Below are 24,156 nucleotides of genomic sequence, written 5' to 3'. Positions count from 1 at the left end.
ACACATCCCCCTTGACCACCTGATTGAATTCAGGCTGGTGGCGGATGCATTTAGCGCATGCGTGAAGTTTTTTCTGGTCTAGAAACTATTTTTTCTGGCCTTCGAACTCCTGACCTAACACTGCACTAGTGTTGGGCGATATGGAGATTATCAGATATCACGATAATTTTGACCAAATACATCGATGTCGATATTGTAGTGTTGACTATTGGTGCTTTCACAAAATATTAACACAATGATATTTTAGATGTAAAGGCAAATAATAGAACAGCTAGAACAGTCTGGTAGGTTGAGAAAATCACTTTACTGTAATGTAGCCTTTAAAACCAGGAAAAGACAACACTTATGTCATATTACTAGGGCTGTCCCAAATGATTATTTTTTAAACGATTAATCTTGCGATTATTTTTTCGATTAGTCGACTAATCTATCGATTCATTTTTCGATTAATCTAACGATTCATTTTTCAATTAGTGATTATTTTCCCAATCACAATTTACACAAAACAAATTTCAATAAGGTTCAAATCTCTGTTTATTAAAATTGTTTAACACTGCACTGTTCAAGTAAAATTAATTTGTAGTGCAACCCGAAGCCAAAATAAAGTCACTTTCAGGAGGAATACAACAATAAAAACGTAAACAGAGCAAGTGCAAAAAGAGTAGCCTATATTTGCTTTGCTGTCTTAAAATCCATTTCAACATCAACAAAAATACATTAAACGCGAAACTTTTATTTTCCACCTTGTGAATCAAAACAGTTGTCAAAATTAAAAAATTCTGGTAACACTGCTCACTCAGAGTAACAATAAAACTGGTTGTGCTTTTGGATAGGGGTGTGCCAGTCAGATACTCAGAATGGTATCAATCCGAACTGTAATAACTGAACTAACTAAAATGCAAAGGAATGTAAACAACAAAGACTTTTTAGTGCAAACTGCATAATGACACAAAACTTTAACAATAAACTTGGTGACTGCCCTGTTGTCAACATTGAACTAATGGAGAACTAACTTAAAGTGCCCATATTATGAGTGCTTTTCGACAAGTTAAAATAGGTCTATGAGTTCCAGAAAACATGTTTCTGAACTTGTTTGCTGGAAATAGCTTGTAGGACAAGATTCTTACCTCCCTCTATTACCCTCTGTTTCAGTGCCTTTCAAGGTGTGCTGTTTTCTGCTGCTCATTGCATATTTATGAGCTGCTCCACATTTTCCCACGCCCCACTCAGTAACTGTTACCATGGTAACGGGGAGAGTGTAGTAGTAACGGTCTAACGTCATCTGCGCATGCGCGAACATCAGAGAAAGTTATAAAGTATGGCGGACATGGCAGCAGCAACTTGGGATCCTACATCCATGGTTCAACCATACATGTTTGAACCAGAATCGGATCCTGAAGAAGGAGGGGAGTCTCCTGCAGAACCTGAGACTCTGAGAATTCAGCAGGACGTTTCTGAATGGTTAGTCAAAAAATGACTTTGTTTTTTTTTAAACTTAGATATTAGTCAGTGTTGTAGACCCACAAAGGTAGTCTAGCTAGCTAGTGCCAGGCCAGAAGCTATTGTCTATCTCTAGAAGCTACGCAATTATTTATTAAACTTATTGAATTTGTATTCACACAATAGTTATAAGTAAACTAGATTTTGCTTCTTGTTCACAAAACGTGAAGTTATGTGTTGTAAGTTTCAAGGTACCACATTTTCATCCAGATGTGTTTGCATTGTAAACTTGAGAAAGCATAGCACTACTGACCATTCACCTATTTACCTCAGGCTGAGAAAAGCACAAGATAGCTAGCTATTATTGGTTGCAAATACCAGGTTTCTTATTTCTTTAACTTTATACATGCATGACTCTTTTTTTGTATGTTTTTTTAGGTGCACATGTGGCAATTGTGCAACAATGCCATCAGAGCCTGAGAACATATGCTGCCAGGAGGTGCCACAGGTAATATGATCTTTCCTACACTTATGTTTGCAATATATGATTGCAGACAATATGCCACTGCAGATACTTACCTTATGTTATGCAAAATAGGTTACAAGACGGCTGCAGCTGACAGTACCTAGGTAAGGACTACTAGCCAGTCAGAAGCAGAGTATGAGGGCGTGCTACGCTAGCAGCTAGGCGAGCATTATAACATGTGTCACAAAGTGACCATGTTTGTCTCTGAAATAAAGGCTGGACTACAATAGAGCTGTTTGTGAACAGTGTTTTCTGTTAGAGATGGTAAGTGCCTTTGGGGTGGACTTTGTAACCCTAAATATTGTATAAAAAGATGTGTAACAATAATGGAAAGGGAAAAAGCATAATGAGCACTTTTATTGTGTTGAAAGTATGGTTGCAGTACTTTGTGTCATGTACAATGTAAATGTTTATGTATTTGAGTAAATAAAAAATTAAGTTACGGAATGTTGCCTCTGTCTTCACTGGTCTGGCTCTGCACTCTCCCTTCCTGGATTTTGGAAAGCTCAGTTTGAAACGAGGATCCCCTGATGATGTGGTGGCTTGTCCTCGATCAGCATTCTCATTATAATGCAGTGCAGCCAGGTAGAGTCTTGGACAGAAAAAAGAAAATCAAACATGAAAACAATTGCAAGAAATAGGCAAATGTTCTCAAAAAGTAAACCGTTTAATTTACCTGCACAGCATTCCCAGATATGGATACACCACGTTTTTTGGAGCGAACCTCAGGATGACACTATGGAACGCCTCCAAAGAGGACGTCTGGTAGTGGGGACTGAGTTTGGCAATGTCCTTCAGGACAGTCTTTTTGGTCAGCTCCTTTTCCAGGTTGTAGAACGCAGGAGTTCCTGCAAGACAAAAACATGATATAGTACATCATATCATAGGTAATAACCATAATTGCAGCTAATAAATATAATCAAACCAGTTGATTGAAACAAACCTACTGAGAGCCATTTACTCTTGTCCCTTGTTTTTCGAATTGCATGGAGGCATTTTGGGAAGAGGGGGTCCTCATGTGTATGAACATCCCGGACATGGTTCAAGAGGGAGGTCCATTTAGCCACTCTCTCCGGCCCCGTTTTGGATGATGCAGCTGTACAATAGATGTGGTTTCTGATGGCTGGTATCCACCTCTTTACTTTTTGACAGTACTTTTTTTTGCTTATTTTATCCATTTTCTTTGAAAGTCCTAAAAATAAGAATAAATATATTTTTTTCAAAAGTTAGTCCAATATGAATGTGTTGTCATGAAGCTTTATGTGTAGACTCGCCAGGTATAGGCCTACAAGGTAGCCCACCAATACATTCAGCAAATATTTATGCAATTTCCCCTCCCTTGCAACAAAAGGAAATGTACCTTTCTCCATGTGCCAGACATCGTAGAATTGTGTGATGTTTTCATCCCTCAGGAATTTCTGAATTTGTGGGTGGCGGTCGGTGACGATGCAATCGATGGTTACACGTTGTGCACCCAGCATTGACAGGCTCCTCTTCAGGCCCTCTTTCTCCATGTGTGAGCTCCCACCAACCTCATTGCTCTGTCAAAAAAAGCATAAGTATGGATCCATATTTAAAATGTGTGGCATTGGCAACATTTATAACAATAAAAAGAAAACAGTCAAATTTCATTTGTCCTGCCCACCTGAACCAACTGGAGATCGACAATAGTGTTGGTGTTGAGGTCCATCATGGTATAGCTACCATATTTTGCACAGTGGCCTGTGAAAACATTGTCACAATCTTGTATTGAAGTCTGGGGTATGTGTTTATAATAGTCTATCTATTCTAATCTATTCATTTACAATCAAACATATGCAAAAATATACCTGGAGAGTCAGCCCTCATGTCACCACCGAGTATGACTTTGTTATCTTGGCTTAGCTGCTGCAGCATCACCTCCTGCGTATTTTTCCATGTGTGTACTATAGCTGGTTCCACAAACATTCTGGCATGCCGACGGAACGTGTCATACAGAAATATCTGCAGACGCATTGCCTTGAACACCTGATGGTAGACAAAAACGACAACAGGTTTTTATAATATTAAACATATGCCATATACAATTATGGAGCAAGCTATTATTTACTCATTCTTCATTTACCCTTTGAAGTTTGAAGAACGAGGCTCCGCTGATGTACACTGCAGCAGAAAGCTGTACATTCCCAGCTGGTGTATTATCCAGAAGAGGCTGGCTTTTCCAACTTCGGGAATACTTACAGTACTTGCAAAGCTGTTCCACTGATAAAAATGTCCCAAGCCTTTTGGTTTTTACAAGGCATGCACGCTTGCACATAGCACACACCTCAAACAGCTCCATCAGACAGGTCTCATACACTATGTACTTTCTAATCGCCTGTGTGGAAGTGAAAGCAGCATCTCTGGGGGGGAGGGGAAAACTGTTTCAGCAATAACCAAACACTTTCACGAAAGCAAAATTTAGCAGACTGCTGAAATACACAATATCCGTTTCAGCAAACAGACTGAAAACTGATTATCTACATTTAGACAAAGACATTTCTGTTACTCACGACATGACTGTTGACTGTCAAAGTTGAGACTGAGTCTGCAGGGTCATAGGTTACGTCTGGCCCTTGAGAAGAAATAATTGAGCTCCCCTCGAAAGGGTCCTCCTCCTCCAGACGAGGTCTCTTAGACGGTCGCTTTATGGGTGTTGAGCTTAGACAAGGGAGTGGGGCTATGAAGGGATCAGTGGACGTACCAAAGTCCGTGCAGGACACAGAAACCTGGACAGCTGTAACAAAAGTATATTTTCTATGATAAAAAGGCATTCTTAGGAGTAAAACATGACAGCACTGTCATAGTATAAATTCAAGCACTAACGGCTGCAACTGCTCATTGTAACACTTGATCAAAAGCAATGTGCAATCTATAAAACTACAAACCTTCACTTTTGTAATGTGGACGAAGAGTCCTAGAAGAGAGTTGTGTGCCAACACTCTGTCTTTTAGGGGGCTCAGTCTGGCAGCCGATATCTTTTGTAGCTGGTAACTGTAATGATGCACTGGCCTATATAAAATAGAGAAATGCCATCGACTTCATCTTACATGTATTATTATGCCAACAGATACATCAAGCAAAAAAGTATCACTAAAATACACTCCAGGATAATAAACTCATTATACAGAATGGTTGGCTTCGAGTGTAAATTGTGCTGTGATGTAGCTAGCAGTCTCAACCATACACTTGTTTTGCCCTGGACAACGCTAACATATTCCCGTTTAAAAAAACATTTCCAAACTCATTATTTTCGCAAATTCCCGAAACTTCCCGAGTCTCCGGGTTTGTATGTAGACACCATGCTAATTGCTAGAAGCTAGCGTTACCTCGTATTATGTGGCAAAACACTAGCTAGCTACTTGGTTAGTTTGGCAAAACACTTCTTGGTTAGTTCCTGTAGAATTGCAAAATAAAGACAGCTAAATCTTTGTACAATTCTAAAACTCCCTTGGACATGAATTTGATGCTAAACAATATGCAAGTTCAGAAACGTAGCTAATATACTGTTTGGATTCTAGGCGAGCTAGCAGCTACTGTAGCTAACTTGTGGTGTACCAAAATGGTAGCAGCTTGCTAACCTTTGACGACCAAACTTGTAATCTACAGAGGCGGAGAGACTCAGGACTTTTCCCGGTGGGCTGGTAGTGTTTTGAGGCCGCGAGGGCCGGTCTGATAATAGTTATACATTGCAAGTTCTTAGTAACACCATCCGGCGGCCTTGTGTGCCGCGGCCGCGCCGCTGCCCGCTGGTTTAACTGTGCAGCCTCTGCTCAACTTGTACGGCGGCCCGATAGTCTATTAAACTTCCCGGTAGATTTTTTTTTGTCCCACTCCGCCGCTCTTGACCACACACACACTTGTTTCGCACTGGACTGTGCGTAACATATTACAGTATGGGAATCTTTTACAAATGCATAACTTCCAAAGTTACCGTAGCTGGTCAATGACTTTGCAGGAGAAACCACACTACAAACTAACTAGAAGCTAATGCTAGCGGTTAGCTACCTCGTTTTCAATGGCAAAAGACTGCTACAACACACACAAGTTCACCCTATTGTACAAAATAAATTGTATAGAATTTAGAGTATATGTCCCTCGTCTGCAGGTATTCCATGCAAAGTTGGAATTGCGCCCTCTTTTAGAAATAGTTTCCTGGCTAATCCTGCCTTGTACTGACCGAAGTTGGAGAAACAGTCAGTCTCAAAGTGGTTAGCACACACCAACAGTTTTTTGCCAACTGTAGTAGGGACATTGCCTTCAAAAATGAATTCAATCCATGCCGCTCTTCTGTCCTCTGCGGCTGGGACGCGATGGAGTGTTTTATGCTCCTCTTTACAGCCAACAACAGAACAGTTTCCGTGGTGCTTCGACATGGTGCTTCCGAATCGGTAACAACATGGAGGACATCAGAAAAGTTACTGCTGTAGCTTCCTAGTGGGTGGAGCCTATAGATGGTGGAGACATTAGGTATGCTCTGATGGGAAGGGGTGATGGGTGGGAATATTCAAATGTTTCGGCTAGTTACGTAGAAAGCCGTGCAGATTTTGAACAGCTCACCCGGAGACTGAAGGCAGAGGACATTCAGAAAACTGTATCTTATTTAAAACTGCATGGATGTTTTTTTTTCCAAGTTTGTATGTGTATGGAAGCACCAGAGACACAAAATAACACCCCAAATCCCAGAAAAAGTGTTTTTTTCATAATATGGGCACTTTAAGTGCAAAGGAATGGAATTGAATTGCCTTGTTGCTGAAAGGTGCTGTAGAAATAAAGTTGCCTTGCCTTACAACCTCAGCCTGTCAGTCAGTCCCCAGGGCACAGAAACCACTGTTGTGCCTGCATGTCTCAGGAGGAAGTACACGGAGAAAAAAAGGACTCAGAGACAGTGTGACCTACTGTGTGTGAATTTGCTTCACAGATAGATGCAAAATGCAGTAAATAAGTAAGGGTCAATGCCCGAAGAGGAGTCCATTGTCAGGAATTAATGGACAGCGGTTCCCTGGTTACACCTATAATAATACTAATACCTAGAACAATCATTCCCATCCCCTAAGGTTCTTATGCAATGGAAACTGCACCGGTAAATAGGATGGACCTTAGATAGCCTACGACTTTTCCACGTTTGGCAACGGGAGGTATTTATAGTCCATACGGGTCGGATCTAAATCTGCAAGGGGCCGGATTTGGCCCGCGGACTTTCAGTTTGACACATGCTTTAGTAGGTGTCCTATAACACTTTTTTATGGAAACCCTCCAGCCAGTCGGATGAGTATTCACCCAGACCATGGTACAAATACAGTTATTCCCTAGTACTTTCCATGTGTCAGAACATAGATCCATTGTTCTTGGCAGTTTATGAGGCTGAAATTTAAACCACAGATTTACATGCTGGGTCCAACACCTCAGATGTGTGTGAGACAGGAAATCCAGGTACAGTAACACTGCAACTCAAAGGATTTAGAGCTTTAATAGTGTTTGCTATGATGGTTTTTTTTACCACGATTGAGGAGTTGAAGCCCATTTGTGGTCGTGGAAAGAATGTCACGTGACTGCTGAAATGTCTTTAACAGATCCAAGCCGAGAGGACACAGAGTAGCAGTCTGATACCAGAGCAGTCTGAAAGTCTGTGGACCTCTCTGTGTGGAGCTGCTGGCGCTTGTGCAAATTGAAACTATTTAAACTATTGTTTAGAAAGTTTATTAAATTGTGTCATTACAACGTATCAAAATCTTAACCCTCCTGTTGTCCTTGGGTCAAATTTGACTCATTTTTAAGAAGTTTCGATATGAGAAATGTGGGTTTTCTTTCAACCAAATTTTCAAAAGAAAATAACGTGGATGGTTCCATATACCATTGGTTCCCAACTTTTTTTCCTTGGCGCCCCACCTACTTATGTCTAAGAAAAGTTGAGCCCCCCCCCCCGAAACCGAAGTTGAGGTAACTCTCGAGATAGAGCCTTACTTTCTTTTTTGATACAGAGGAGTTATCAGCACTTTTACGTTTCTCTGCCATGTTTCATTCATAAAATAGTGATGCTGTGGCGGCAGGAAAAACGAGGATGATGGCTAGCAGCTGACCTGATGACCGCAAGGGTCACAGGTTAAGAGGTCCCGGAGGTTTGGCCTACTAAGTACACTGCCTACAATTTTAAGCGAGAACAAAAATACATTTTATACAGACTTTTGTATACATTATATATTCTAGTGTATTATCATCATTTGTTTAACATGTGCAAATATTTTCTTTTTTACCTCAAACCAGATAAAGATCACAGGCGCACCCCCTGTGATCTTTGCCGCCCCCCCTGAGGGGTCCCCGGACCCCAGGTTGGGAACCACTGCCATATACAACACTCTTCACAAGTAAAATAAATGATCAGTTCACTACTTTCATTGAATTTGGGTGTTTTATTCGATTTTGTAGCATTTGAAGAAAAAAAATGGATAAAAGAACATTGAATAAAGTGACAAAAATGTCGGAAAAAGCTTCAAAAATGTGTGGAATAAAAACAACAAAAATCTCAAGCGCAGAAAAGATCGACAAAAATATTGGGAAAGGTGACAAAAAACTTGGGGAAAAAAGTGACAATTATGTCGGAAAAAAATGACAAAAATGTTGGGGAAAGCGATGTCGAATTTAAAAAAAAAAAAAAAACAAAAAAAACTTGACAAAAAATACGTTTTAATTTTAAATTTTAACCCAGAAAAACAAAACCTTGCATGGTCTACAGGAAGACAACCCAAGGGTTAAGGACAAACTGACACACCACAGCTCACAGTTCATGCTATAGTCTTTACCAGGCTAGTCTTTACCCACAACGTTCCACTTCCGGGATTGCTCCGGTGCTGCCGGAAATTCTGCCGGATGTCCTTCTTTTTGGTGGGATGTCCGTTCCCCTTCCTCTTTCTTTGTGTTGGCGTTCTAACCTCCGGTGGATTTCTGAGGACTATGGTTAACTGCTCCTCAGATCTCTGCAGGGTAAATCCAGACGGCTAGCTAGACTATCTGTCCAATCTGAGTTTTCTCTCGCACGACTAAGACAACTTTTGAACGTACACATGTCCACCAAAACAAGTTCCTTCCCGAGGCTATTTTGCAGATCTACCGGGGCGCCCAAGACGATTTAGATTGGTTTAAAGCGCTGCGGAGGAAGGTCTGGCAATGCGAGATTAGGGTTAGGTTGAGAAACAGCACTGAGCTGCTCCATTTAAAGGTGTTATAAAACTTAACTTTCTGTCATATTTGCTGAAACTGACCCTATGTTCGAGTAGAACTACATGAAGCAGGTAATAAAAAATAAAACATCTGGCTCCTCTGGCACCACCTACAGCCTGTAGTGCGATTTGCAAAAGTCCACAGCTTCCTGTTCAGATGCACCAATCAGGGCCAGTGGGGATGTCTAACTGCGTGTCAATCACTGCTCATGCACACGCATTCATTCTCCCTCGTGGGGGGAGGGGCTTAGGAGACTGTTTTGGGCTATAGAGCACAACAGTCCCGCCCCTCCTCTGAGAGACCTTGGGTTCCGGAAGTAAATTTCCCATTCATTTCTCCCATTGACGTCTGGGAAAATCCGTCTATAAAGAGTTATTGAACATGCCTTAGGCTAACCAGATGGGACGTGACTCATAAACATACAACGTATCATTTCGAGAAAAAAAACGAACAGAAAATCCCCAAAAAGTCAAAGGTACAAGACTGTGTACCTATCGTCATATCAGAGCGAAGGAACTACTCATCCCATAAACCACCGCGCACCACTGAACAAAGGAAGCTAACGTTAGTTTAGCTAACAGCTAATTCGGCTAACCGCTAGCTGAGACAGCATGTAATAACTTTAAAAGACCCTCAAAATAAACCTGAAAATAACCGTTAACATATATAACGGCTGTTAAGTCAACTGTAGACGGCTTTACCCAGTGTTAAGTTTGAGTTAACGTTATTTTAGACTGAATCAAGCTGTCAGCCAGCGGTTAGCCGAATTAGCTGTTAGCTAAACTAACGTTAGCTTCCCGGCAGAGGCTAACGTCAGAAGCGTGACACACAGATCGTGATTCGTGCAGTGTCGTAAATCCTCGTGATGGATCGTGCAGGCAGCAGAGATCGGGTACTGACACCCCCCCCTCCTCACCAGCAAGAGTTCCACCAATCAGTCATCACTGTGGGATTGTTCAGGATTGTGGGTAATGGAGTACTTACCCAAGACATCGCGAATAAAAGACATTTATCTCTAAACAAGGTTAGTGCCCCATGATTTTTGGCGCCTATATGAGCATATACAATCGCTTAGTCATGTAGGCAAGCTGATTTTAAGTCTACCATCGACGGTTACGATTTTATGGCTTATACTGCAAATGTCAATGGAGAAATTGCATTGTATTTTTACTTCCGGAACCCGCTGTGGGCGGGACTGTTGAGCTCTATAGCAGAAAGGGGGGAGGGACTGAGAAGTTGTCGATGTTCAAATTGTTTGGCTAAATCCTGGATCTTCACAATCCTACCTACAGCACCTTTAATACTTATACGTAAAAAGGTAGCACACACATCTTCATTGGTCTTCAAAGTGGACTAATCTCAATTTCACCCATTTATTTCACCATTTCAAACAAACACGCAGACCAGGGGCGGTTCTACATTGAATTATATATATATATATATATATATATATATATATATATATATATATATATATATATATATATTTAATCATTTCAAGAGGTCCTGTGTTTTAATTTGAAGAGGTCTATCATGACTTTTTGTCTGCCTAAGCAGATAGAAAAGCTACAATTCTCGTTAAGAAAGTTTGCATGATGTGCAACGTTTACATAGGCTACTAATCAATCATACAGTAAAGAATGCCTACGTCTTTTATTGTTGTAGTGTTTAGTCCACCACTCAATTTTTTTGCTCAGTTTTATCAAGGGGCAAAGTGGGAGTTGTGCTTACCGCAGGTTCTAGCCTCACTCCCTCATCTCTGTCTCTCTCCTCCTGAGTCTCCTCCTCACTGTGCATGCCAGTGCCACTGCTACCGACACCACCACTATCATCAGCCACGGAAGCTGATGAAGGTCCTGCTACTGCCGAAAACATGTCTTTTCGCTTTTTTCTTTTATCTGAGCCGCTTGGGTAACTTTGTTACATTTTCGCGTTTAGACCATTGCCATAAAAAGGTGTGTACTTCCGAGTTCTCCTGTCACCGTGTGTTTATCTTTCGCGCCGGGCCCATACCGTTACGGACTAGTCCATTTCATTGTGAAAGTAGGGGGTGCAAGCAGGGCGCCTGCAGCTGCAAGGAGGGTGCCGATTTGCCAATTCCCCACATTGTGATACAGTGAATCCCAGTGAAAGTTACTGAAAGTGTGTTGTTAACAAGGTGTAACATCAGTCTTTGTTTTCTGAGTGCTTTTCCTATTTAACCCTTAATAAACCTCCCTCTTGTTACCTTCGAGGACAAAAATGTCTGTGTCAATACAATGATAAAGTAATATTTTCCACTTAAACTGGGTTAAATCTTTTAACCAACTTCAGCCCTGATCATCACTACCAAATATTGATAATTTACAGAATTTTAACCCTTTATGCCCTATGACCATGTGCCAGTTTGTTACCATCATGTCACTGTTATGAAAACAAAAAATGAATTATTTTCTATATACTAAATGCTAGAGGGTTTTGTTTTGTTTTTCACAGTCTGGGATGTGTCAGTGATTAGCAACAACATCGCATCAAACACTGCACTGCTCCATAATACAGCAGTAGGAAACCAGGGAAATAGTGTATAGGGAAAACGGATTGAAAGCCTTAAATAACAGAATGTATGATTTTATGCTGTAATGGCCGTGGGATCGAAAATTGCAGTTTTAATGGGTTTCGCTGGGACATTTCTGTCCTTTTAGGGTCTGAGTGTCTGTATTTTGGCTACACAGTTTATTTTTTATTATTATAGAGCTGAGGTTGAAATTCCACATTTTGGAGAAAAAAAACAACTCAAAATGTATGCTAGGCTATATGCTTTAGCACAGCCAACATGATTGAAAAATTAAAGAGCCCAAATTGTCCCTATGATGCACACGCTTAAAGCATTGTTGAACATGTGATAAAATGTATTTCCTATAAATGTATTTTGTCTGTGCAATGTCGCACTGTGAAAACTAGCTCCTGACACAAAGTGCAGAACATTTCTTAATCTAGTTTAAGAACAGAACTAAATAGGCTTATAAGATTTATTGCAAAAAGCATTGTTACCACAGAGAAATAATCTACCAAACACAAATTTCCTTACTTATTGTGCTAAGTTTTTATATATATATATATATATATATATATATATATATATATATATATATATATATATATATATATATGAAATAAATTTGTTTAGAACTTCCAAAAACAAAAGAGCTGTATGCCCCACCAGTGTAGCCATTTGGAATAGCTATAAACAGCTATTTGAATGGCTACACTTTTTTAGTATTTGGTTTAGAAGCCTAGCCTATATCTGTTTTTTTTCATGTTACAAAGTCCTGCTATATACTCCGCAACAGACTGTACAGAGGCAGCAATAGCAGAGCATGGAAACACTGACCAATCAGGGCGGATTAATTTTTTTTAAAGAGACAACTCTACAACGGAGCGTTTTAGACAGGTATTATCAGACAGACGGGATGACAAAAAAGTTTTTTGTGAGATCAATCAGATGCAGTAAAGACGCTGCTCTTTCTTCTGCCGTTTGTCATTCATGAGTATGTTCAACCTCTTTCCTGAGTGATGTCTCTGGATAATCTCTGCTCGAGTTTAATAACTCCGGTGATACGGTTTTCATCAGGCTGTTGCTTCTGTACAAAGGTACAGCAACAAGAACGATATCTAACAACTAAATGCATACTCAAGGCTAGATTACCGGCTGTTAAAGGGACCCCCAGATTACCTGTGCAGCCATTATTTTGTGCAAATTCAATTCCTTTACATTTAATTCCGTGTCAAATCATAACATAAGTTATCTCAGGAAACTTTCAAATTACAGAGTAGGTCTAGACCGCCAGGGGTGGGGTTGGGGGTGGCTTCTGGGGTTCGAGCCCCGAATGATCTTTTCTCCAAAGCGCCAAATCTTTTGAGAGTTTTACAATAACTTCCACTTTGTGTCATTTCCCCTCAGCCTGCTGTCATACAGACGGGAAGAACAGGAACACTTTAAGACAACAGTCTCAGACTTTCATGGTGTTGTACTCTGTTGTTTGCATGAATATTGACAGAATGGCGTTTTCTGTAAAGATATCAGTGTGCTAACAGTGACGTTGTCTCATTGGTGCAGAACACGTCCCTGGTTGATGGAAGTCCCATGCCCAACTCTCCCAGCTCCATGGTCAACCAGTACAGACTGGAGGAGGAGGAGGAGGAGGAGGAGGAGCAGGATGCCAACGCCAGAGACATTTTCGTCAGCGTTGATAACCCAGAGAGCCATGTCACTGCCATCGAAACCTTCATCATGTACAGAGTGGTGACCAAGGTGCGGAGCTCCTACCGTATATGTATGCATCATCAGTGGGATACATGAAGCCTGTCTTTGTTTTTCAAAAGGTTTTCAACATTAGGCTCCAGCTGTCTTAGAAACTTTTCTTTTATCAGTGTGCCACTGACTCAATCACTCCATCTTGACTGGCTGATTCAAAAGTTAGTGACGTAAGGTACATGCACGCTGCGTGATGGAGAGCGCGAGAGGGAAAGAATACCATAGTTCTTGGAATTCTCCATAAATAAAACTTAATTTTTTTATAATTTAAACAGGGCAGACGCACAACAGGGTTTCCGCTATGTACACACCGCGCACCACCGCTCCTTCAGCTGTTTATGAAAAGTCATAAAGTCGTAATTACACGACTCTGCAGAACCGTGTGCTCTACTGAACTCAAGCGAACTGTCATCTGCTCTCTCTCCCCTGCAACTGGAACAGTGACAGGACGTCATCACTTGCGAAGTCATGGCAACCAAAAACAACAGGGCGAGTACTACTTGTCACTCAATCTTAGGCAAAGTGACAAACCGCGACGAAAGCCACAACATGAAATCCGCACTCACACGGGTTCCGTGAAATATGACGGCTACAGTTTATTAGAAAATAGCATTGTGGACACTGAAGTTGATGAATTTACTGTTTATCAGACCCCAGGTGAGACAAGAAGCTAACGTTAGCCCTCTGCCTCTGACTCCCTGCTGCAGGAGACGCTGTATTCCTCCGACACGCTGTATTAACGTTACTGTTTTAAAACGCTTTCCAGGTTAGTGGGGGTGCATACCACTCAAAACCAACATGAAAAACTCAATGTTCACTCAGCATTTTGTTTTGTTGTTAAACTGTGTGTAAAATGAGCGGTGACGTTAAATCACCCTACTGTACCGTCTATTTGCTGGATGGTTTCAAGGTAACGGTCGGTAGCTAACATTAGCAGATAAGCTGCTGAAAAAATTCTAGAGGAAACACTGGATTAATGTAGACAAATTAAGTACTTTTTAGCTGCCTAAAATGTGTGTTTTGTAGTCATTACGATTTCACAGCACTTTCAAAATAAGAGGAAAATAACATGGATGTATTATTAGAATAAGCATGAGTCAAGTCAAATTCCATGGCGGGCCAAAACAAAGTTCCCCAAATTGGGCAGCCTTGTCTTAGACAAACCACACACAGAGCCGCAGTAAACCGGCGTTTGCCCAAATGTCATGTGGATGGGAATGGGAATAATTTCCTAACTTGCTTTTAGGCAGTCGGCCCCTTCAGGCCGTGAAGAAAGTAAAAAATGTAAAGTGAAATGTTCCAAACCCACAATTGTATGTAACATGTTTTGGTGCCATCAAGGTAACATGATATGTCACAAAGTGCAGTCCCATTCCTATTTATACCATTTCGAGCCCTTGCAGCGTCTCACACTCTACTCACACTTACCAGGTGACGTCAGTTAAGTCTGTGAGGGTCCAGGGCTGAGGGTCCAGGGCTGAGGGTTTAGGGGACATTGGGATTGGGCCTCACTCTTACTCTGAGGTCAGAGTGTCCTATAGTAGTTTAGCTTTCAGTGCAATTCCAAGAAGAGATTCTGGGACGCCTGATGAATATGTGCTCAGGTCTGTGCATTGCCTGGCCACTTCCAGGTAGATCCCAGGGTTAAAGCTTCATGTTGTCTTGGTCCTGATTTGTAACCTCTCTCTCTAGACCACGCGGAGCGAGTTTGATTCCAGTGAGTTTGAGGTGCGTCGGCGCTACCAGGACTTCTTGTGGCTCCGAAGCAGACTGGAAGAAAACCACCCGACACTCATTGTCCACGTACGTATCGGCACACCACACCAGCTGCTTGACGCATGTGCAGTCCACTTGGACCAGAGTTTTGGGATGTTTCAGCTCATTTACCGCAAGTCAACCCTTTGGTTTGTGGACTACGGTTTTCAAGCCTCGAGTTTGGCAATTTGGCCCTTGGCATCTTGTTTTTTTAAACCAGATGTGATGATTTTTTAAAGATAGGGTGGAGCTGGGGGAGGATGACGCTTATGAAGCGAGTCATCCAGTGGAGATTTGCCGGCGGGTAAACAGACTTCTGGGTACTGTCAACATTCATCTGCATGTACAGCAGTACAAAAGAAATGTCTCACTTTCAAACTTCTATACAAGCTGACTTCTTTTTGCATCCAGTGGAGTCGCCTCCTGCTGGAAATTAGATAGAATGCCTGAATGAATGACAGAAGGCCCTTCCTCATTGGCTTCACTTGTCAGACCCGGATACAGTATGATTTAGAGCGATATCGAATGCCATCAGGCCAGAAAAGCAATAAAACCCTCTTGAGATTGAGATGTCCAGAATAAAACTAGCTCATTACCTAGATTTTCTTTACATACACTTATTACTTTGTTTATTAGGGCCCGAGCACGAAAGTGCAAAACCCAACGGTGCCTTGCACTGAAAGTGCGAAGGAACCTATTGTTTTTCGTCAGATTATTAGGGCCCGAGCAGTGAAACTGCAAGGACCCTATTGTTTTTGATCAGATTATTTTTACCAATTTCTCGTCGCATTTTTGAGGGGGTTACAATGCACGAAAACTCACAAAAATTTGCACACCTGTCACAACTGGTGAAAATTACAAAGATTAAAAGAAATACACACATCCACCACTAGGTGGCGCTATTGCAGAAGAAAAAGCATTTGGCCCTATAACTCCCAAACGTACATCTCACATTCAAAAAACATATATTTTCACGTTCCCTGGATCCAGCTGAATCTCGTGATATAGGCCACGCCCAATTCCGCCTAGACTTTTATGCGTGAAAAATCCCAATTTATCGAAATGTAACTCCTCCTAGACCGTGCGACCGATTTGCACGAAACTTGGCAGGTAGCATTTCCAGAAGGACCTGACAAAAACCAAAATAATGGTTATCAACGCAAAACTTAAGATTCTTGTTTGCCATGACCCTCTGGAGATGCCCCACAGATTTTATGAAAATTGGCCACTAGGGGGCGCTTCAAGTACATAAAGTTTGTAGCTCATGAACAGCTCATCCGATTTTTACAAAATTTGATGGGTACCATCTAGGGCCACTCATGAGGCCACCCCTACAGCAAGGTACTGATTGGTCAAAGTGGGCGTGGCCTATGGGACCCTAATTGGTTTAAGCCCTTGGGCACATTTTTGACGGCCTCAATATATACGAAAACTCACAAAAATTGGCGCCCACATGAACACCTGGGAGATTTGCGAGACTGTACAGCGATTTGGCCCAAACCTGTAAGTGGGCTCCATAGCGCCCCCTAATGCCTGGAAGGCCTTAACTTGGACATAGTTGCTCCGATCTTCACCGGATTTAATACCCATATTGCTCTAATCATTGCGGACATAGTTCCCATTTACCTTCATTAGCTCCGCCCAACCGGAAGGCGGCCATTTTTAATTATGCATTTTTCATGTGTGTTTTACATTCTTTCAAACTCGTCCTAGGCCGTGATTTCAATCTTTTTGAATCTTTGCAGGTAGTATCTGTTGACCCTCATGACGAAAGGTTATCCAGAGAATTTTGATAGTTGAAAAAATGCTGTTGAAAAATATGGGAAACCTACTCTGTCTAACTACTCCTGGGGCGAAGAGTCCGATCGGCACAAAAACTGGCATATAGACTCAGAGAACCCTCGTGAAAAAAGTTATCAAAAGAATTTTAATAGCTAAAACAGTATGCAAGTTACAGAGGACCAACTTCCTGTAGGTGGGTGTCGAAACAGGAACGGTTGTATCTTGCACACGGCTATTCCGATGGACACAAAACTTAAGAAAGTTGTTCCTCATGTGCGAATGAGGCTGTGTGCCAAACATGGCGTTAATCGGCCATTAGATGGCGCTCTTTTCATTTTTTTAATTAATTAGCAAATTTGCTTTGAGCGAAACCTACTTTTTTTTAACTCCTCCTAGAGCGTGAGTCCCATCTGCACAAAAATGTACACGTAGACTCGGTGGACCCTCATGACAAAAAGAAGGCAAGGGCCCATTCATCGCTGCTTGCAGCTTTAATTACTACTGTTTTTTATTTTTTTATTTTAAATGAAACACATACACATACTACCTCGCGCACATACAAGGCCTGAATGTGTGTCTGGCTGTGTCCTCAGCCGCTGCCGGAGAAGTTTGTGATGAAAGGCATGGTGGAGCGCTTCAACGACGACTTCATCGAGACCAGGAGGAAAGCTCTGCACCGCTTCCTCAACAAGATCGCAGTGCACCCCATACTGTCTTACAGCCAGCACTTCAAAGTCTTCCTCACTGTAGAGGTCTCTCTCTCTTACACACACACACACACACACACACACACACACACACACACACACACACACAAGGTTCGATAAGTTGGTTTTACTTAGAAAGCTTCTTACTCAAAAAATACTCCGACAATCGCAGTGCTTCCACTACAGATTAGGCCTACATCAGACATAGATTCCAAGTAACTACACAACATTATATATTATATAACATTATATATTGTGTAAGATTGTATTTCATATTATTGTTCAATATGCTTATGTATGCACCAACAACCAAGGCAAATTCCTTGTGTTACTTACCTGCCAATAAATCCTGATTCTGATAATCCATCAATCTAGAGATTGAACATGGTAATCAGTGAGTTTTAGAGGCGCTTGTAGGTATAATTCTGAATTTTGGACGGACCCAGGCTAACTTTGTTTGTTTGTTTCCAGTCTTCATGATAAGCTAAGTCCTGACTCCAGCTTCGTACAACTCTGTACACTGTTGAACTTTACTGAACACGATGATATCCGTTTTCCCATCTCCCTCTCAGAAAGGAAATACCTGTATTTTCCAAAATGTTGCACTATTCCTTAAATGATTTTAATGTCAAATCAAGCATGCAGGACCGTTGAGCAGAATGTTTTTTCCCCCTGCTAAGCCACATGTACTGTGTGTCTGCCCGTTGATTCCATGGAGCCCAGTAGTCACATATTCTCTTTTTATTCAGCTTTATTCCCCCATTCATTCATTCATACAGCCTTTATTGAAATCATTGAGGCACGGCCCTCATTTACAATGACATCGAGACAAATTACAAAAACAAAACAACAACACGCAGAAAAGATCGACGCCATCATAAGAAAAATAGAAAGACACGTAAACTTTCTGAATTGGAACAATGTTTTGATAAAATGAATCAGAACAATAAGGATGAAAAAGAAAGTACAATTATGTAAAGCAGTTACAAGTAGAAGTTTGCAGTTTTGAAACCAGATTTCTAAATTGTCCAAAAGTGAGTTGATTATAAGTAGGTGCTGTAATTTGTTCCAGGAGTCACCCCTATTTTCTACCGGGCACATCTGCGTGAGCAATCTCAGCCATTCAAGTCAATGCTTGATATTCCACCAGCTGCGTCACGGCCCGTCCCAGAAGCGTGCGTAAAGCGGATCTCCACTCAGCTGAAGATAGGTCTATTTTCACACCAGCCGCAGGGAAAACAGACAGGAAGGCAGGAAGTGAAACAGCGAGAGCATCCAGTCAGTTTACCAAAAGATCTTGGTAGGAGCATGCTGCACGCTGATTGGCTCTCTGGCACTATTGACGTTTGCTCCTTAGATATTGAACTTTGATATTTAATGACGAGGGATTTTTTAATACTCTATACTAGGGAGGCAATTCGGTCGGTGCCTAAAAAGTATTGAATTCAATACCCAGCCCTAGTATCACGTCTCTCTTGGAGAGAAGACCAACCAACACTTTCATATAAAATACAATGATGTGTACCATAGATATGACCGGTTATGAATCTCAAGGCGGAGTGATAGACTTAGTCTAGGGATTTAAGAGATGAAGAGCAATCAGGCATTTTTTTTATGGTCTATAAAACTCCAGTTATATGTAATGCCTTTCGGCTAGTATGGACATTTAGGAGCTTGGTGCTAATTAAAGCTCTGGTGTGTGACCCCGGCAGGAGTTGATGTCTCACAGGAAGCAGGGTCCGGGCTTCCTGAGCAGGATGGGGGAGACGGTGAGGGCGGTGGCCAACTCTGTACGAGGCCTGAGGAGCCGGCCGGAGGAGTTCACGCTGATGCAGGAGTATGTGGACGACTTCAGTAACAAGATCTGCTCTGTGGACAAAGTCACGCAACGGATCATCAAGGAACAGAGAGGTACTCTAACAGGCACACTGAGGACTTCATTCAGTCTGTAAAGACTTTGAAAACTTAGAAACACTGCTTTGAAACTAAGCAAGGCCCGATGTGTCAAAGTGACCAATGCTACTTCACCAATAGACCATATATTAAATCCTAAAATAGAAGTATTATAATATACTAAGTAAAGCACTGTAATGTGAACAGTCTATAGTGCGATAGATAAAATCTGAGCAGCAGTTGCTGGTTGTATTTAGCCTCTACAGAGCTCCAGGACATTGGCTACCAGCAGCAGCTGTTTAGCTGCCAATAAGGGACTGTGAGCCGGCTACAGGCACCGCCAGATAACGCTCCTTTCAGAGACTGTGGTAGTGGAGTTTAGCCAGAAAAAGTGAGCGTAATGCTGCGATAACAGTTAAGTTTAGGCACCAAAATGACTCGTTAAGTTTAGGAAAAAGATGGTGGTTTGGATTAAAATACTCCCGAGGAATTAACGAGCGTTTCCTGGGTGAAAGTATTTAAATGTTGAGGTACTTTGTTCCACAATATAAAAAGATCGTACCAAAACTATTTCAAATCAAATGTGAATACTGATGAATTCCATTGCCCTCGTAAGTTTAAAACACGTGCCAGTTTGATCCTTATTAGCAGGTAAACGCCCGCCAGTCCTCATAAAAGAGACCGCAGGGCCGTGTGCACGCACAGATGTTGAAAAGAAAAGTTGAGAGACCTAAGGGCGCGTTCAGAACAACCAAAGCGGTCCAGTGATTCTCCGCAGGGTTGTGCGGCGGGGGGAATGTCACTGAAACGGCCCATTTGTGTGACGTCCTGTTGTGTTCTTTAATTTCCCCCCCTCCCCCCCATTGTAGCACAAGTAGACTTTATATTTCACAATTATTGTTTTTCTGTCAGATCGTTTCTAGACCTCAGCGTTTCCGACCACATTTGAACACAGCTTCATTTCCCGTAGACGGAGAGAAAGAAGATGGACAGTTCAGTGCTTGTGTTTGGTGTTTTAAATCTTTTTTGTGGCAGCGATAGAGCCAGTGATGTTTTCTGTTTCCTCTCACACCACCTCAAAACACTCCAACAAGTCTGAGCCACGTGCAGATGATTGGCCACTGCAGCGTGACACGGGGTAGCTCTTCTCCAAAAGTTTATTCGGTCTCAACTTTTCACTGCAGGCTGCTGCCGTTTGTTTAGCGCCCCCACTGCCGCACCCTAAACGCACTACCTCTATTCAAACAAATGGAAAGACCTGCGTTTTTGCCGGACCACGTGAGGACAGTAATATGTAGTATCTTTATATATTCCTATAAAATGACTAAGAAATTCAATTTATAACACGACGGAAATAACACGACATGTACAATAAAACATTATAGCTAATTTTAACCCTCTGAGGTCTAAGGGCATTTTTAGCTATCTTCTTGAATTCTCCTTTTAAAGCTACATTGTGTAAGAATTTCTCCCATCTAGCGGTGAAATTGTATATGACAACCAACTGAATATTACTTTCTAGCCCCCCCCATTCCGAGCGCGTTCTAACTCCTACGGTGGCAGTATTATTCCAAGAAGTACGACTTCGTCCGTGAGTGTTTAATAATAGTTTCACATTATTTTGGTATCATTTCTTTGCTAACATCAGCTATCAGGTTCCCAAACATATGCAAGCTAATGTTAGTAAAGTATCAGTGCTATCGTTATTCTGTATATTGTACGAGATTAATAGTATAAGGCAATGTTTACAGCATAGGAGAGAAGCAACGGAGGTTTGTGTTTTTAATATATTTCTCTGAGCAGTATGAACAATGTCAATGAAACCGAAATTAGCTCTTAGTGTCCATCGTTTACACGCAGCTGTTCTAACTGTCTGTGTTACAACTGCATGACGTGAGTTGTCTGCCAGGGAAATCACGACCTATATGATTACGTTTATGTTACAAGGTAGACAATCCTTTTTCATCATTGACGCGAGGAGAAGTATCCTAGACGTCGTTCTAGCGTTATGCACAACCATGTTATAGTTAGTCAAGCAACTATAAAACTTTGAATTTACACAAATAGGCAGAATTACCTGTCGAGAAGAAAGCAGGCAACTTCAGTGTCCCTTTTTAAAATCCTTGCTCCTCATGAGCTCTTTCCATCTTGGAAAAGCCACTCCAATATTAACTTTGATCTTGTTGCTTTGCCTGTCGCGTTTTTAACTTCCTTGGCGACTCCATAATCTTCACCCCCTCCTGGCACTGTAGTGAGTGTAAAAGCGTGAAAGGTGGAGGTATGTCCCTCTTTGGATAATGTATTTTAAAGATGGAGGCACAACATGGTGGCCGTCATTCGAGTGACTCGCTGCTATGTATTCTGAATGATTCTGAATGGCAGATTCTATGCGTACGAGAATACTTTGATTAGTTGGTGGAAGTAATTACACATGAATGAGCACATATTTGTGAAAGAACCAAGGTTTTTTTGCTAAGAATCAACTCAAACAAATTACACAATGTAGGTTTAAGTTTTTTTTGCATATATCCTGATCCCCATGTGTTTCATATCAATATTGTTCAGAACAAACTCAGCTTTCTGTACAGTGATGCCCAAAATTGTTCCAGAGCAATGTGTAAAGAGATGATTTGGCCCTAAAGCTGAAATATTTCTCAAATCTCTCATGAAAACATTCCTACACTCAATTGTTTTGGTGCTTGAAATGAGTTGACAAAAGTCTTGGGTTCACAAAAGTAGTGTAATATATGAATAAAATAGTAATAAATGTCTAAAATTAAATTTTTGAGTAGGAGTGTTTTCAAACATTGCTTGGGCTTGCCGGTGCGTCTTTTGTCCTCAGAGGGATAAAAATAATGCTGGTGGTTTTACTCTCATCACATTTTCTGGTAGAGTGACTTAAGCTCAAATACATGCAGAGGAGTCAAAATCGTTCTCCCTCTCAACTGAAGTGAAGCAGAAGTGTGAAGTGACATGAAATGGAAATGTGCCTCAAGTTTGTACTAAATGTACTTGGTTTCATTCCAGCCCTGGTCAGGCCTCTCAGAACTTAAAGCGTACTGGGTAAACGCATTGCAGACTCGGTCCGACTGCTTTGTGTTTGAGTGTGTCCTCTGTGCTTCCAGAGTATCTGGACGAGCTGAAGCAGTACAGCCCCACCTACAGCCAGTGGGCCGAGTCGGAGGAGGAGCTGGCCGAGCCGCTGAGGGGCGTGGCCAGCTGTGTGGAGCGCTGCGGTCTGGAAACGGAGGAGCAGATCCAGCATCTGTCTCAAGTCCTCGTCCCCGCTCTGCACGAGTACGTCCTCTGCGCCGAGACCCTGAAGGTAATCCCCCCCCCCCCCACATTTTTTAACTGATCGCATTAACCCCGTTTACCTTACTCTGATCATGTACATCAGCTTGTAGTGATCACACCCGCCCTGCACCACAGACACACCGCCGACTGCCTGGATGCCAGCATTTTCAAACCAAGATGGCACACGTCCACTCACCACTGTCTGTCTAGAGTGTCTCGTAGCTTGCCAGCCCTTGGCAAAAAGTAAAAAGGTCCGTCTTTCTTAGTCATCAGTTTTGTTACAATAGCAGATTACTCCAACTCTCCACACTTCTGTGATTCCAGCAGTAAACCACCACGCTTTCAGGCCCGTTATTCCCTGGAGCCGACATCGTTAAACACAGGAGAAAATCAAAGATTGATTAATAACCGCATGAGGCATCACTAAGTTTACTTTTCGTTGTCCAGCGGGGAACTTGAGACTGTTGATTCTTTGTTTTGGGGTTTGCTGGGACCCTAAAGAGAACTGTTTTGGTCTTGTTGGCATCAAGTTAAATGTTTTAAGCTTAAGACATATTTTAGATACTTTTGTTAACTTAGTTTTTTTGGTAAACAAAAAACATGGCGTGCAGCTCTATTATCTGAGCAAATACAAGTATCTGATCAGGACTCAGTATCTAAAAATCGGCTCGGGGGGGGGGGCTAAAAAAAGCTGATCGGGACATCCCTACTACTCACATCTGAACACCGGATCACGGCAGGAGAATCACGTTGAGCCCCGAACAAAAACGCAGCAACAGGTTTTTTTGAACTGAGACGGGGGGTGCGCTGATCACCCAGTTTGTTCCTGAATTTATTTCCTGGGACTGTTTGATCAAAAGAGATGGACGTTGCGGGTTCTGTTGTCTTATTGTTTCTTCCATTATGTGACTGTCTGCACACGTTAACATAGTGCAGTCACTTAGTACAGGATAAACACCTGTCCTGGCCTCCCTTCATTGGCTTCCTCTACGTGTCAGGATCGATTTGAAAATCGTTTTGCTTGTCTTCAAGGCTTTAAATGGTCTGGCCTCTTTTGTATCGGGCTGAACTCTTGCATCGCTACACACCAGTCAGAACACTGAGGTCAACCAACCGCTTGCTTTTGGATGTCCCAAAAGCTAGGCTAACAAGTAGAGGGGATCGAGCTTTTGCGGTGGTTGCTCCCATCCTCTGGAATAGTTGTATATTCAAGAGGCACAGACTAT

General features: G+C 41.8%; 1 protein-coding gene across 3 annotated transcripts in view; it reads left to right on the top strand.

Annotated features, from left to right (window-relative positions):
• snx7 (sorting nexin 7) overlaps positions 1–24,156 on the top strand; it is a 72,494-nt gene that overhangs the window by 10,415 nt on the left and 37,923 nt on the right. For all 3 annotated transcript variants that reach the window (XM_078280175.1, XM_078280174.1, XM_078280176.1), the window contains exons 2-6: positions 13,299–13,493; positions 15,189–15,299; positions 17,627–17,785; positions 19,453–19,651; positions 22,759–22,958. In XM_078280175.1, the coding sequence (XP_078136301.1) occupies positions 13,299–13,493; positions 15,189–15,299; positions 17,627–17,785; positions 19,453–19,651; positions 22,759–22,958 (864 nt within the window). The remainder of the gene's footprint in view (positions 1–13,298; positions 13,494–15,188; positions 15,300–17,626; positions 17,786–19,452; positions 19,652–22,758; positions 22,959–24,156) is intronic.

Source organism: Sander vitreus, chromosome 22 (genome assembly GCF_031162955.1).
Source record: "Sander vitreus isolate 19-12246 chromosome 22, sanVit1, whole genome shotgun sequence".
NCBI classification, from domain to species: domain Eukaryota; kingdom Metazoa; phylum Chordata; class Actinopteri; order Perciformes; family Percidae; genus Sander; species Sander vitreus.
Note: the sequence above shows the minus strand (reverse complement) of the source record. Positions and strands in the feature narration are given on the sequence as shown.